At 40.0% G+C, this 16,101-nt stretch overlaps 1 protein-coding gene and 1 non-coding gene across 20 annotated transcripts in view; one reads left to right on the plus strand and one right to left on the minus strand.

Moving 5' to 3' along the window:
- Positions 1 to 16,101, minus strand: part of clasp1a (cytoplasmic linker associated protein 1a) — a 99,063-nt gene that overhangs the window by 67,672 nt on the left and 15,290 nt on the right. For all 19 annotated transcript variants that reach the window (XM_039599621.1, XM_031735120.2, XM_039599630.1 and 16 more), the window contains exons 3-4: positions 1,472 to 1,550; positions 200 to 303 (exon numbers count right to left, since the gene is read on the minus strand). In XM_039599621.1, coding sequence (XP_039455555.1) covers positions 200 to 303; positions 1,472 to 1,550 — 183 coding nt within the window. The remainder of the gene's footprint in view (positions 1 to 199; positions 304 to 1,471; positions 1,551 to 16,101) is intronic.
- On the plus strand, positions 1,847 to 1,975 carry LOC116316561. Its single transcript, XR_004199165.1, has one exon. It is a non-coding gene; the product is annotated as a U4atac minor spliceosomal RNA (small nuclear RNA).

Genomic DNA, 16,101 nt, shown 5'->3' on the forward strand with positions numbered 1-16,101 from the left:
GCCCCCAGCTTCCACTGCAGGAAGTCTGCGGGTGCAGACGGGTGTGGCAGCAGACTTTCACACCCAGTGAGACCCCCAAGCTCACCACAGAGTAAACAAGTGAGAACTAAAGCCAACATCCATCTGAATTTGAGCTAATGCATGATCATTGGAACTGTGCTGAAACGCTGAACTGTCTAAGAAAAAGTGAGCGTGTTACCTGCGGATTGGCGGCTTGTTCCATGATCTTTAGCAGCAACGTTTGGTCTGTTTCTCGCACCTGATCTTTGGCATCTCCCAATCGATCAATAAGGCTGGGCAGAACTGAGTGAAAAAGAAAGGAAGGAAGGCAGAAAGAAAGAAAGAAAGAAAGAAATGAGTTGACCAGGATGGAAATATGAGTTATTTATTGGTACTTAACGATGGTGAAATGGCTCAGTTGTACAGTATGTTTTGTCAAGTTATTCTCATGCAAAGTGAGAGCAGATGAAGTGATCAACAGCACTAAATAGAAACTTGGTGAGAAGAGGTGAGAACAGTAGTTTGAAACTCTGAAACAAAAGCTTTTGATTGTTCACACAATTAAATTCAGGGGAGGATGCACTGAGGAACTTAGAGCAGGGCTCCCACACACTAACACCAGCTAGATTTAAGACTCCTTAAAAGTTTAATATAGCTGCTCAGAATTAAATTTAACTTACAAAACCAGATTTGGAGGAAAACTAGTTTCACTCCTCAGCACCGACATCTCCGTGAACCTCAGAGGGACTGAGCTGCTTTAATTTCCTCTTTTTTGCATTTATGTTTTTACTACTCATATTGTCTTATTTGATTTCTGAATATCATTAGAGATTTTTGTCATAGTTGGTATCACTTATTCGAGTGTTGCTGGTGGCATTGTTTTAAATAATTTTCTCTCATTTGCTGTATCAGATTCCATTACGGTCCCAATCATTTTCAACCATAAACAAAGCCTTTATTTATTGACATTGGATTTTCTGTTTGTTTTTTTTTTCCCTTTGTATTTATCACCATAGTCTGATTTTTTTCTTTGTTTTTGGACAACGATGAAGAAACTACAATTATTTAATGAAAATAAAATAAAAAACAAAATATGTTTAGTTGGATTATTTGTCAGTGTGTTTAAATGTGGATGAAAATTCATCCTGAGGGGACTGGGGCAAATAATAAGAGACACTGAGAGTCAGTTTCCCTCAATATCAATCAGTGTCCAATATTAACATTAAAATACATAAAAACTGAAAGTAAACTTAACAATTTTTAATTAGATAATGCAAACTAACTTTAATTTTTAAAGATAATGACAAATGAACAGACTGAGTTTCACTGGTCAGGGTTTTTTTCATTCAAGTATTTGAAATAATATAGAGAAAAGCTCTGATTTCACTTCAACTCGATCAGATTACCACTTTAAAATACAACATTAAATAAAACATTAAATTCACATCAAAGATTGAAATTTGAGTCTTACCTGTTCCCACCTGGGCTCTAAATCGCTCCTGTAACCTTGTCACTAAGGCAGATAAGAGGTCCAGGCCGAGCAGCGCCACCTGGTGGAGACAAAATGAAACGCATACATTAAATACAATTTAATGTAAAAAAAAAATAAAATAAAACAAAAACAAAAATCATCACAGAAATCTTAAATATATCCAATTAAATGTAAGTATTTCTTTTACATTTAATAGAAAAAAATGAAATCAGAATGAGGAATTTATCAACAAAGAAACACTCGACACAGGCCTGGGTGTGAAAAGGGGTGGGGTTAAAACAACAAACCGTGTGCACCATGACTCAGGGTGCACACTCACAACACTGACCTGTAACACAGGTCCTGCCTCTTACAACTTTCCTTGTCATGGGGTGAGAGAACTGCTCAATGAACGCTTAGTGAGAGCAGTCCAGCTGACACCATACCAACAACACATACGCATCGCCTGGCGCCTGTCCAGAGTTTGGTGCACTTTTTGGAAACCCAATTACTGTGTGCAACAATAAAAACAAACAAAAAAAACCCAGCAGAGCAACAATGGCTGTAACACACTGCTGCCATCTGCTGGGCGCAAAGATCCTACTGGGGAAACTTCAATATTAATCATCTCAGGATGAAGTTTAATCTGTACAGAGAACCTTTTTTTGTCTCAACATGTCAGTACAGATAAATGTATTGTAATGAAACTGCATAAAAAGTGCTGTTTAATTTTATAAATATGAAGATGTGATCCACACATTATTGTGAGCTGTGCATTATTAACCCTGGAAAATTGATTCTGTTCCTCTGGATGTTACTTTGTCACTGGGACAAACGTTTCTTCACTCATTCAGTTGACTTTTACAGTCTCAGCTGACTGCAGGTTTCCTCAACAGTATAAACAATACATTTGCATAACCAGCACCACTGACTAACAATCAGTTTCTTGATCATTAATATGCAAATTGTCATGAACATTCATCAGTAGTTACGAGTCCCATTCACAGAAAGCCGGGAAATGGCTGCAATCCCATCACTATAAGATGGTGAAGTATATACTCCTCAGTTCAGAGATGGTCTTTCCCTCTTCTACCTGAATGGCCTCTATTAAGTTTTTTGTTTTTCCTCTATTTTAATAAAAATGTAAGTTACATTTTATGGCATAATCCCAACCATGAGTGAGAGGTGTTGCAGAGGGACCTCCACTAACTGAACAACCTCCTCATTCGCCCCCAACCGGACGGCAGATGGCCACACCTCCCTGAGCCTGGTTTAGCTGGAGGTTTCTTCCTTTATAAAGGGAGTTTCTCCTTGCCATTGTCGTCAAAGCGGTTGCTCATAAGGGGTAATTTGATTGTTGGGGTTTTGTCTGTTTTCTTGTATTATTGTAGGGTTTTTACCTTACATCATAAAGTGCTTAGAGGCAACTGCTGTTTCAATTTTTCAACCTGCAAATTTACTGGGAACATAAGAGAATTTTAAGACCTTAATTTAATTGTCTTTAATTTGGGGCTTTTTTAAAGACCTGCAGGAATCCTACCCTTAAAACCACTTAACTACAAAGTGCTCTTCCCTTTATATTTTCCTCACTTTCTCCCACAGAGGGAGCAGGTAACAATGAATGCCTCTCCCCTGCTGCAGGCAGAAGTCCTGGTTATCTGCAGCTCTAATCCTCAGATCAGCCCCTTTGTTCTGCAGCTGGAGAGAATGACAGTAATTAGACTGACGACAGGCCCCACACAAAGAGAGAAACCCTGCACAGGAACGCAAAACAGGTTCACTTGAGCTCTTTCTTGGAGTCATAGCTGGAGGTAAAAAAAAAATTTCTGGAAAACTGAATTACACAGGGAACGCCGAAGAAGAACGCGGTCATGTCCAGGACAGACAGGCTCCGCCTCTTTGCAGACAGATGGCTAACTCTCTTTTTGCTGCCACCCACATCCAGAGCCCCCAAAACATACACACACACACACGCATACGCAGATATATCTATCTCTATTTCACCCCCACCCTGAAGGCTCTGGACCCAAATCTCTCAGACATCATCCCTTCCAAATTCCCAAATCCCCCAATCCGACATGCTCGGCTCTAATTTCTTCGCCTCCTCTTATCTGCTGCATTTCAGTCCTGACAGTGACTGTGTGTCAGCAAATGTCCACACTGTAAGAACAATTCTCATCTGAGTGTCCCTTTGCTAACCTTAAAACACAGTTAAAAGAAACTCTGTCGGGGTGAAAAATAAGGTCACACAGTCAGAAAACTAGAAACTTCTAGCTTAGTTCTTTCAGTAACCCGACCCTCTTAAAGCACAAGGCTGGGCCACTTGGTTTACTGTTTTCTAAGAAACCACCAAAGGCAACAGCAGGACAGCTGCATGGGGACAGCATAATTTTTACATGCTGACACTGTAAAATAAGCTGTCTGAAACTGGTGCAGGGCATCAGCGTCGCACGTCCCCTCATGTTGAGCTTTAATATGTTTTGAGTTTGTGGATTTAATTTATTTAGTCAGACAGTAAAAGAAAAGAGCTGATTTTTCCTAATTTACCATGTGAAGGCAGCAGTTTTAAAAATGTGTCCATGCATCAAGGGCCCAAAACTGTGGCCTACTTTTCACACACAGTCCAGGTCACACTATTGCACAGCAGTGCAGGATCACAGGGATTTGCACAGGCTAAACTTTATTAATATCACAAAGAAAGAAACAACCACCTCACTAACACATAATAAAAGAAAAAAAAACTACAGGCCAGCAGAAAAATTACAATAAGCAACATAAACCATGCGATAAATAACCAATAACTTTCAAACCCTAACCAAAGTATTAACAAAACAGCAACCCTAAACAGAATGATGTCATTACAAGCACTACAAGCTGCAGTTCTTTTAACGTCCACCAGGTGCTCCAGGAGTTCTCATAGACTCCCATGTTAAAATCTAGAACTTTACATTACAAATAAACATGTAAAGTAAATGTTTTTCTTTCCCACAGTCGCCAAGGGTCTGGTCATACCTGGTTGTCAGATTGTTGGGGTTTTCTCTCTATTACCTTATAGTATAAATCATGTTGAAGTGACTGTTGTGAGAGTGACTGATAAATGAAGATGAACTGAACTAAATTGAAATGGAATTGATTTGAAATTCAATAATGTGAAAGGTAACTCGGGCTGTGCCATACCACTTGGTCTGTGATAATAACCGTATAAATTTTTATGTGATAGGAAAGTGTCATATCATAATATTGTTACCATAGCAGCAACATCCATTTACATTCCCTAGTGCGCATAACAACTGCTGGAGGTGGAAACAATAAACGTGTTTCATCACTTGAGACAAAAACGCACAGCTGAGTACAACCAGGCTACAAAGGAGGAGATGATGATGAGCAACCCTCCGAGCGTCGCTGGAGTACTCGCTAGTGACACTCCATATGACAGGAAGAGCAAATGGTGGATGGAAATTACTGATGCGGTCACAGCGAGAAAAAGCAGGGCTTTAAACAGCTGGCTAAAAAGCTCAATCCAGCATACAAGATCCCAGGTAGAAAATATGTTTCAGTTTTGTTCTATGACAATACTGTGCAACCACTAAAAGGATTACAAGGTTCAATTAATTTAGTTATTGTTCAATTAAAGTGTTAATCAGTTACTTTATACTTTTATTTTAAATTTCAAGAGAAAACACCACCTAGGCTACTCTTGTGCAGTGTCAGCGGATATAATACTGTGTCGCTATAATGCTGCTGGCACATAGTTTCAGAAGATCATCATCCGTGACAGTAGCTCACTGGAAGAGGAGGAAGGAAAATATACATGTATTTATAAATGCTGCTGCCTGTAAGCTCTGTGCATCATATATTTTTACGTCATCATTAGAAAAATCACAATTTTCTTGTAATACTGTGATAGAATTTAGAGGCTATATCGCCCACCCCAGCAGGTCACTTTGAAAAAGAAAAAAAACTACGTTTCTAAAGATTTTCAGCACAGGCAAAGGTCTCGGAGCAGTAAAGCTACCCAGCTGGAGCTGAGTGTGAGCTCAGTTCATAAGACGAGTGGCCTCTTTCAAAATCTGAGCTCACAATGAAGGTTCAGACTTGAAGCATTTGTGGCAGTTAGTGGTCAGACCGTGACCTGTGTTTACCTCAGCTCAAATATGCACCCTGCCGTCACTGAAAGCAGCTTCAGCCTCGCTTTATATTTACTCTGTCAACATGCACGTGTTGGTTTAGCTTTCCATTCACTCAGATGCTGCTTCATGAAGCAAAGACAGCAAATCTCCCAATGTTTACATGATTTCAGGGGCAACCCGTGAGTATGAAGATTTTATTGATCACTAAGGTCTGGATACTCAATCCATGTGCTGTCTGATACATCTGGCAGGCTGGGTGGTTTTGTACATGATAAAAATGCGGGAAAAAATGATTATAGTAAATAAATCATGTGGAAATGTGGTAAGTAAAGTAAAACAAAACATAGGATGCATATTTAGGTTAGAAAACTAGCGAGGGGGGGCAAAAATTAGAAGTCCAGTCAGTTTGTTTCCTGATCATGTAAAAGAAAAAGTTCAGAAAGGACTCTTGGATCAGGGTGTGATCAAGCTAACCCACTAGCATCAAGCCTCGTTCAGAGGAACACGTGTGCCTCTTCATTGTCATCTGAGCGGCTGGAAAAACCCGGCAACCCACAACCGGCCACTCTGATGTGGAGAAGCCTTTAAATTAAATCAAGAATTTCTCTCTCAACTCGCCATCTCATTACCAGTGGAAACACCACACACACACACACACACACACACACACACACACACACACACACACACACACACACACACACACACACACACACACACACACACACACACACACACACACACACACACACACACACACACACACACACACACACACACACACACACACACACACACACACACACACAAAAGGAAACATGTTGCCATCTCTGCTGTTACACACACACCTCTGCAGCAACCTGTAAAGACAAGCAAAACTCAGACATCGATCAAACTCCTCAAAAAAGAGTCGTGTCCCTCACACACGGAAAGCCGAATCATTTTCCTGCTTTGTAATTATATACAGCATACCTGTCCCTCCCTCCCAGCCTCCTGCTCTGTAATCACCACATTCTCATGTCTCTCACGGTCCCATAATTCAAGAACTTTTGTCTTTACTTGGTCTACTTTTCAGCTTAAACTCTAACTGTAGCTTACAGGCCTGTTTTCTGGATGCAGCTGCAGGTCAGAGATGAGTGTAGCTGACATATATGGCTTCATTTTTAAGCTGCTGACAAGCATTAACATTTGAGTTCTTTTGATAGTTTGTTTAGCGAAGCTGTATCTGTGCTGCAGGCTGAAGAACAACGACAGACAGTGCTTCATGCAAACACAGCGCAGAATGAAAAGTTCTGATTCCTGGCATGCAAATAGCCTCTCTGTCGAGGTTTGCAGGGAACAGGCAAGCTGAACAGGGAAGATGGTGCTCAATTTAAATCAGTCATTATTTAAAGTTTTTCAAAAACAACACCCTGTTTTCTGTGTGACAGACTGGACACCTGTCCAGGGTGTACCCCACCTATCATCCTATGGTAGCTGGGATAGGCTCCAGGCACCACATAAGTGGAAGAAAATTGATGGATTGCAAAAAACAATACAACCAAAAAAAAAAAGCCCATAAAAATCAAGACATTAGAGTGAAGACTGAATCAACCACAATTAATTAATTAAATTAAATTACTTTGAACTACACTGTCTAAATTTCTCATTACAGCTATTGCACAAGTTTACTCCTCTGGCAGATATGCATCTCTTCTAATTCCATCTGATTTCATAATAATATAATCTCTCCAATTGATGCAGTTTAGAAGGAGATGATTTGATGCTCTTTTTGCTGAAATTAATTCAATCGTAAATTGTTATTAAGTGCATTTTAATAAATAGTCTATTTGCTGGTTCAGCTGATCCATTAATAACCGGCTGCCCTCCACAAGGCAGATAATGCATCGAGCTATCAAGGAAGAATACAACAAATAAAATTCTGTTTGATTCAAGACACCTTTATTGTTATGTAGCATTAAAATAGTTTTATTAATACGCATCAACATCAAAGCCTCCATCTGGATGATGAGTTGTTATAAAGGAGGGTATCAGCTACAGAGACCAAACCTGGTTTTTGTATTAAGCTGTAAGCATGTTTATTTCTGCAGTAAAGTTGGGCATTTTAACATGTCAGTCCGTGGGGACTGACTCACCGCTGGAGCCTCAAGTGGAAATACTGTAATATGAGAAAGTCATATTTAAATGCACTAATTTACATAAAGTCAAGGAGAATGGAAAAGTCCAAGAATGCTGAAATCATGATGAACTGTGGACCCACCAGAAGTGGGTTTAAACATGGCTGTTTCACCTCTAACAGCTTTCACAGAGTCTCGACTGTTGCCAGTGTGTTTCTTTGAGCGCGCTCAGTTGTTGCTGCTGCTGTTTTTAGTAATTCGCCCGTGGCAAATGGGACTCATGAGCACCTCAGCCCGCGTCACTGCCTGTCCCGTGGTTACCGTCTGATGGACCTCAGCTCTACCTTTAGGACACTGCAAAATAAACACCAGTCGCACCAAGACCAGAGAAGAAGATTTTTGTTTGTTAGAGTCAGAAAAGAAGAGTCTTTTCTAAAATAAAATGCAGCTTTAATAAAAGCTGCTATTTGACCTCTTCAGAGTTTACAGTTACTGTTTAACAGTGGGTTTAATTAGCAATGACAGTCTGTATACAAAAGATGGAAGTAGCTACTAGGTTTAAAAGCTTAAGCTTTAAACCTGCATTCTCCCTAATGTCCAACAGGGGGCAACTTCTTTGTTGCAAAAGGAAGTTTGGCTATATAGAAATTCACTGCTAAGATTTCTGATCTTAGGAAACACCTTCCTGACTCAGTCGCTAGTTTTAGGTCTCACTGAATAAAATATGATATTCGGGATACTATGTTTTCATTGAAGCCATAAAGGACCATGAACCAGAGGAGAATCGCTGGGAATTTATCTTTTTTTTTTTCTACTCTTGGATCTGTATGATGTCACTGGGGAAAAGCCCTACCCACATGAATAATCATTTTGAACTGTGCAAAGTTCAAAAATCATGCAAAGCCGCTCTAGAGGACTCTAAGAATAAAAAATATTTAGATGGAAATGAGGACAATAGGTCGCCTGCATATTATTCCACACATGCAGACTGGGAGTGTCCCAGTTCAACCACAGGCTCATACAGGCGGGGCCAGACTCATCCAAACAATTTCCAACATGCACCAGATACAGTAACAGAGTCGGAGTGATTAACTGTGATGCTATGCCACCATTTGGAGTTTGCGGTGATTAGCCAGCAGTGACTCAGCGGCACTCAGCAGAGCTCAGGACCCCAGGCAGGGTGGCAACTGGATGATGGAGCTGTGCAGTAAACTCTTATTACAGCCGAGAGCCAACAGCACTTGTAATACAGAGCACATTTAAAGACGCACAGACACAACGCTCTTTCATGGTTCACTTCCTCCAGAGACGGCGCTTCATGCTCGAATTGCTGCAGTGAAAACACTGAAATGGGAGCATCCTCCTCCGGACATACTGCCACTGACACTAATACATGCTTCGCTCAAGTTCAAACATGCTTTATGCTTTACGTGAAAGAGTGGAGCCACTAATTACGGTGAAAAACAACAACAGAAATAGCAGTAATAGTGTTTGGCCTCCAATGGCGTCCAAAAAAGTGTTAGGGCTTTTTGCTACAAATGATCACGTCTGTTTAAACCTCCTTAAACCATGATCAGCAAATTTATGTGATAGACACTGGGAACACAAATCTGTCCTTTTTTTTCTTTAATGGGGTTGTAAGGTCATAATACCTGAACCTTATTTAAGTATACTAGCAATCAAATGAAAATTGAAAACAGTTTTATCATTTGTAAATGCTAAAAATCTGCTGCAGACAAAACTCAAGGTTATAGATTAGACACATTAAAGTAAAAATAAAACAGCAACTTCTTTGCAAATACGAAAAACATTGGTTTGCCAGTGACTGCACTGAATTGTCTTGCATTTGTTGAACAACTGCAAGTAGTTTTAGTGAAAAACTGTCCAGGGGGTTTGATTGCACATGTTGCTAGGTAGGAGGCAACCTGTCGCCAAACAATTGTTGCCCGATTTGCAAGCTTCACCAATCACTCTCAGCTAGATTGGTGAAGCTTTGCAAATAAGAATCATCTAATTTATTTGCACCAAAGAATCCAAGTCACATGCAATACTGTCTCTTACATTGGGAGATCTGACTCTGACAGCTGGTTATATCCTGCATAGATTCCTTTCCTAAAAGCAAGGTTGAGTACCTATGTCCTTGTTTTTGAAGCCAACATTTCAAAGACTGCAAATTCACTGCTAACATTAGGTTAAATAATTTTGATGGTGCTGGAGCTTCTTCTTTTGGTTGGTACAATAAATGTTTACTGAATGCTGCAGCCCCTGAAGGTCCACAACACTGTTCAATATAATGTAATTACTCCACTAATGACCGGCCCTATTCATCCATACATAGAAAACAGATCTCGAGATTTTAATAACCAACTTTGAAAAATGATGACAGGAAAAAGGGCAATAAAAACAACATCCAAAATACAGCAGGAAGTAAATTGAAAGAGGGATGGGACTAAACGCACACAGATAAGGCACGTATCTTATCTAACGTATCTTGGTCTAACCTTAATCAGCTGCAAAATAAAAATCCTGTAATTGCACTCACTAAAACTGGAGCTTAGCCTTCTTGGACAGTCTGTTAGTACAAAGTTACTCCATAGCAAGTTGTTCTAGTTTTAAAAAGTGTTTGGACAAAGCTTTTAAGTCCAACTTTTCACACAATCTACTTGTGCTATACTCTCTTAAACATGTTTAATATACACATAGTCAAATACAAAAACAGATGTCATACACGAGTAGAGACAGAGCGGAGTTTTGCCTGAGCACACCAGACGCCAAAAAAGAAACCCAGTTTGACACACAACTCAGCCAATCACGCCTCTCCGATCGGCTGCATGTGATATCAGGAATAAACAAACAGTGGAGCTGCAGCTCGGCGCTGTTTCTCAGAAGAAAGTGAGGAGTGAGCTGGAGGCCAAACAGAAGAAAACTCATCAGGTGGAAAATGAGCTGATGTCCTGGCACACGGCGTTAGTCAGCTTCAAAACTTCTAGCTCATTTACTGCGATAGTTTTAATGACACTTGATGGAAGGCTGTGTGAAAAAGAGCTCAATTTCCTCCTTGAAGGGCTGGAAGATGAGCAGACAGACACACTAACTGCCAGACGTGTTCGCTGTGTTGGCAGGGTGTGGGCGGAGATATTTTTCCTGCTAACTCCAACTTGTTTAGAGACAAGATCAAAGAGCTCCCCATTTCGATTCTTGGACTCTACAAGAGTAGCTTTGCATAATTCGCAGTTCACAATAATCCTTCTTTATCTGATACTTAGCCTCAGTCCATCCTATGTAGCAGGTGGGTGGATGAGAACAATAGGGATATCCCCTCCCTATGACCCCTTACAGATGAAAGAGTTAGGAAACAGCAGGTATATGACAAAAAATAAAAGACATGCTTTAATATGAAACTGCTCATTTCACATTTACATAATAGCTGAATAAATCTACAAACAGGACATTTAACAGATGAACTGAGTTTTGGTTGCACTTTGCTGTGTATTCTGGGCCTGAAATGAAATATGTAAACCTCTAACACAAAGTTAGTGTCATCCATAAAATGCCATGACACCTGCCAGGCAGGACAGAGGAGGACATCACTCTACCAGCAGAGGCAGCGAACTGTCAGGACGAACAAACTCAGAGAGCTGACTCAGAGTGTTGCCGTGAGGCTGCAGGCACGCAACCACACGGGGCTGCAGTTTGGACTGATCAAAGTTAGATTACAACCACAAAGGCCCACTGTGGAAAAAGGGGGACAACAGGCCAACAGCATCTGCACACATCTGTCTACATTTAATACAATCATCAGATGGAACTACATTAAAGTTTATTAATTGGAGCTCTTGCACTGGAACTGAAAGTTTGGATCTGCACAACCATAAATTAAACACAACATTTTTTTTTTTAATCTCCAAAAAATGTAATTGTTTTCATCTCCAGTGTTACGGTGCTTGTTCTCAGGCTGCAGTTACTTATTTTTGATGATTTTATTTCTTTTGTGTGCTCTACTAAAGACATAGATGTTAAATATTTTACCTTATGAATCCACTTTATTGTATGTATTTTATTTAGCTTTTTACTTTCTCAGCTCATTTAACTAGTTTTATTTTTTCTATTTAGCCTACTTGATTTGTACTTTTGGATTTTACTTTAATCAGTTGCACATTTATTCTACTTTACTGAAGATATTTTGTTAGAAGTTTTGGCTGCTGTAACATAGAAATTTTCCAATACTGGTGATGAACACAATCAATACTTCTATCTTCAGGTCATTATTCATAGAGTCTTACAGAATGGTGTTTAGCAACATTATGAACAAGCAGTCTTATTCTGGATGGTTAGACCTTCATTGAGCACTCAAATGAACATATGGGTTCTGTGACATTAATATATAAAGAAGATGCACAACAGTGAAATCCAACAGAGCAGATGTGTGCTGTTCATATTAATCATTCAGCACGAGCCAAATCACCTTCACAGCAGTGCAGTACCTTTATATTAATGTAAATGCAGATTATATCCATGGCGGTACTGTGACACTGACTTTAACAGGACTGCCAAGCCCCAAATATAGCTCCATGTATTATTGAACCGCATTCAGAGACAAGGAGAGCAGAGAAATGTTACTATTGAATAATTCAGTTAAACTGATTATGTGTATTCCACTTTATTGTTCTCTCGGAGTGCGACATTTCTTCTTGTGGAGCCAAAGCAGCTGATGATGGTGCTGCTTCTTCACGTTAGTCCATCGACAGGTAGATCACTGTGCAGGTAATTTAAGAAAAATAAGAAACAATGTTTGCTGTAAGTGAGTGTTGTTGGTACATGCAGGTTCCAGGGAATTACCCGAGGCAACAAATGTTAATCTGAGTTTATTGTTCACCACTCATAGCGACCGCACACTCGTGATCCACTCACCTGAAGGTGAACTCGACTACTTCAACCTTCACGTGACCTAGCACGGTATATTTCTACATTTCTGCTGCTCTCTAGACTGAGGGCAGCCGAAGGTAGGGACAAAGAAGGGCACTATAGGTAAAATACCATTAAAAACTTAAAAAAAGAATCATAGTCACTAGTGCTGGGCGATATGACGATATATATCGTGCGGACGATAGAAAAGTGTCTATCGTGCCATTTGTCTTCTATCGTTTATATCGTTTCTAACCCGAATTTTACAAATTATTACATAAAATATATCATTAACCCTTTACAACCGGTCGGAGCAGGCAAACTCCGTTTTCCCTAACTATTTTTAAATCCCTGTAGAACTGTAACCATGTAAGGTAGCGCAATAATATTTTTTTTGCATATGAAACCGTAGGAGTTGTACTTACATCTTATTCCATTAGCTTGCCCGAGGTCACAGTTTTCTTCCACATATAGCTTTGCAAAAAATTGCATAAAAAGCACTCCCAGCAACAAAAACATAATATTCCAGACTTGCAGCAACAAAAACACAATATTCCAGAAACAGGCTTTGCCGATCCGATCAGCTGTTCATAACACTTCCTACATTGGAATATAAGTCAGTGCGAACTATCTTATGTCCGCCATTACCTGTCTGAAACCGGAAGTGAAGTCATTTTTGCGGAAAATGTAGTTTTTTAAGCTTCAAAGTCTATGTTGGTATTTTTAAAAGTCATGTTTGACTTTATGCTCTTCTGTATCGTTTCTGGGATGCTTAGAAGTCAAATTACACTGTTGTAAATAGTTTATTTTGATGCACATGCTGTGTTTTTGCAAATTTGCATTTATTTATTTTCATTTTTCCTGTAGTATATAAAAATTTGTGTATCTCAAAAATAAAACTATGAAGACACTCAAAATAAATAAATGTAAAGATAAGCTCTGGCGGACTTGGTTCTATGGTAGGTCTTAAAAGGTTAAATAGCCTGTGCAAATATATTAGTGTTGTCTTCTCACTATACATACTCTTAACTTTATGCAAGAGAAAATAAAGTATAGAAAAATGATATTTTTTGCAAAGAAACTCTGTCTTGTGGTTTCGCAACATGGTGCTGCTTTACGTGCACCCGGATTTGCGACATGCTTTACAATAACTCAAAACAAAGACTGCACCCTCTCCACTCGCTGTTTAAAGACTGCATACTTTCCAGATGACCACAGGTAAGGTGGTATATCGTGATATATATTGTTATCGTGATATAAAATAATTCATATCGTGATAAATATTTTTTCCATATCGCCCAGCACTAATAGTCACAGTGGCTGCATTAAAAGTTTTGTTGGAAAAAAATGTTCCCAAAAATGTGAAAAAAAATTAGAACTTAGAATTCAGACTACAAGCAAACAACACCTTCAGCAACTAGCTTAACAGTAGCACATAGATGACATCATAAAGCGGGAACAGATATATACAGACATCCCAAATCCTGCCAGAAGGTGGCGTCTGTCACTGCTTAGGCTGTGTATAACCCCTCAAAATAACCCCCCTCATCCTTTTCCTGATGTCTGACAGCATCGAGCAAGATTATTACAAACACCCCCATGGTCCTCACGTCACAACAGTAAGGTCCAAACAGTTAAACACTAGGTATAGTAGGAAAAGATCCACAGTGAATATGATGACTTACGTTGTTTAATCACTGAGGAAAAAACTTCAGTGACATTAAAAGACTGTTATTAAGCTGACCTGCTATGTAATCCAGTAAAATGCGTGTGATGTCATCATAACACAGAAAAAGAGGGTGGTAAGCTGACATTACGTGACCAAAACAATGACTTCTTTTAACATTTGATGCAGCACTTCATTAAAAGCATTTCTCTGGCTTTCCTCTCCCTCAGCTGTAGGGGTTTTTCTATGTTTTCTGTCCATATCACAGCATGACGAAGCACATTAGTCTGTGGCTTCCTTCCTAGGCTCTGCTGACTCAGTAGAACAAATGGCCTAACTGATAACCAGATACAGATGTTGGACAGAGTCGAGCAGATCGAAGGAAGCAGACACTGTTAAAACCAGGCCATGCAAAGCAGCACAGCAGCCGAGACTTTTTATTTACATGTAGCACAAATTACTGCTTTTGCATCAATTCAACAAACATCTGGATTCTTTGCAAGTACCACAGATGCTCTCAGTGTTTCAGTACCCCTCTTCACCCTCCCAACATTAACAGTGAGTTACATTAGCTTAGAAGTTTGAAATTGAGTTAACTAATCAATGAAGCTTTGCTCTCATTATTAGGAACCTTTGTGGACACATGCCCTCACCCACAGGTCCATGGGTCCAGTTAGGAAAAATTGTCAAAAAGGAACTCCGTGATAGAGTTCAGTGTTTTATGACTCTAAATGAGCCTCCGGTGGGGATAAGTTTACACTGAAGCACATTTTATTAGCATATACTAAAGGCAATGACGCAGTGTTCGTTAATTTATTCTGTTTTTTTTATGTTGTTTCCAAAAATGTTTCCGTGCATGAAGAACTCAGAAACACCCTCTAAAAATGCTGTTGGGCAATCAGACACACTGCGTTGAGACGACTCAGGACTGTACAGCAGATCTGTGCTGCTCGGGTTTTCTTCAAGGTGATGCTTTGCCTGATGAACTTTCAAACTCACAGATCAGGCTCTGGTATGTTTTTCCACTTCCAAATACTTCAGCCCAGTCTAGCAGGTAATACACAGATCAAAGAGCTGACCTTCACCTTACTAAAGGGTGTCTCCTCTGACTGACTGCTGCACCGATCATGATGCAAGTCCTGAAGCAGAGGCTGAGATATTTTCTGCCACATGCTGCACTGCAACACTAGAGTCACAACGTTACAATGGACAGCAAACTGCAGGCACAACATCACAGTCCACACCCGCTGACCGCTTTATGAAATAACGTGTGAAGGTGGAGCGTGGGAGAAGGCAGCTTTAAGAGCCTGAATGTTGCTACTCAAGCCACAGGTGACCACAGTTCAGGTTCAGAACTGTAGTCAGATAATAAGCCTTTTCCTCTAGTACCTACTTGGCTCAACTTGGTTTCAGTTGTTTTCCATTTCAATCAAGTACCACATAGGCGCAGGGAGTCATTATAGCAACACAGCCAAACATCCTGTGACATCTTTTGCATGCGACGCAAATGCCACAACAAGGAGGACTTGAGATGATGGTATACCTGCTGCTGTGTACGGTACTTGTCAGACTCGTGGCCACTGTGCTGTCTTTTGTGTAGCCACTTTCCCCATTGCTGGGTTTCAAAAATGGCAGGTGCTTTCATGACTCATTGAGTGATGAGTGACACCAGTGGGTGGCTCAGATCACCTCAGATCGTTTGGAACAGCGGTACTACATATTTCAGCCTAAAGAAATACCAAAGAAAACGAGTTGAGGCGTGCCGAGCTGACCCAAGTAGGTACTAGTGGAAAAGATCTGCATTCAGCTGCT

Source organism: Oreochromis aureus, linkage group 16 (genome assembly GCF_013358895.1).
Source record: "Oreochromis aureus strain Israel breed Guangdong linkage group 16, ZZ_aureus, whole genome shotgun sequence".
Classification (NCBI taxonomy): domain Eukaryota; kingdom Metazoa; phylum Chordata; class Actinopteri; order Cichliformes; family Cichlidae; genus Oreochromis; species Oreochromis aureus.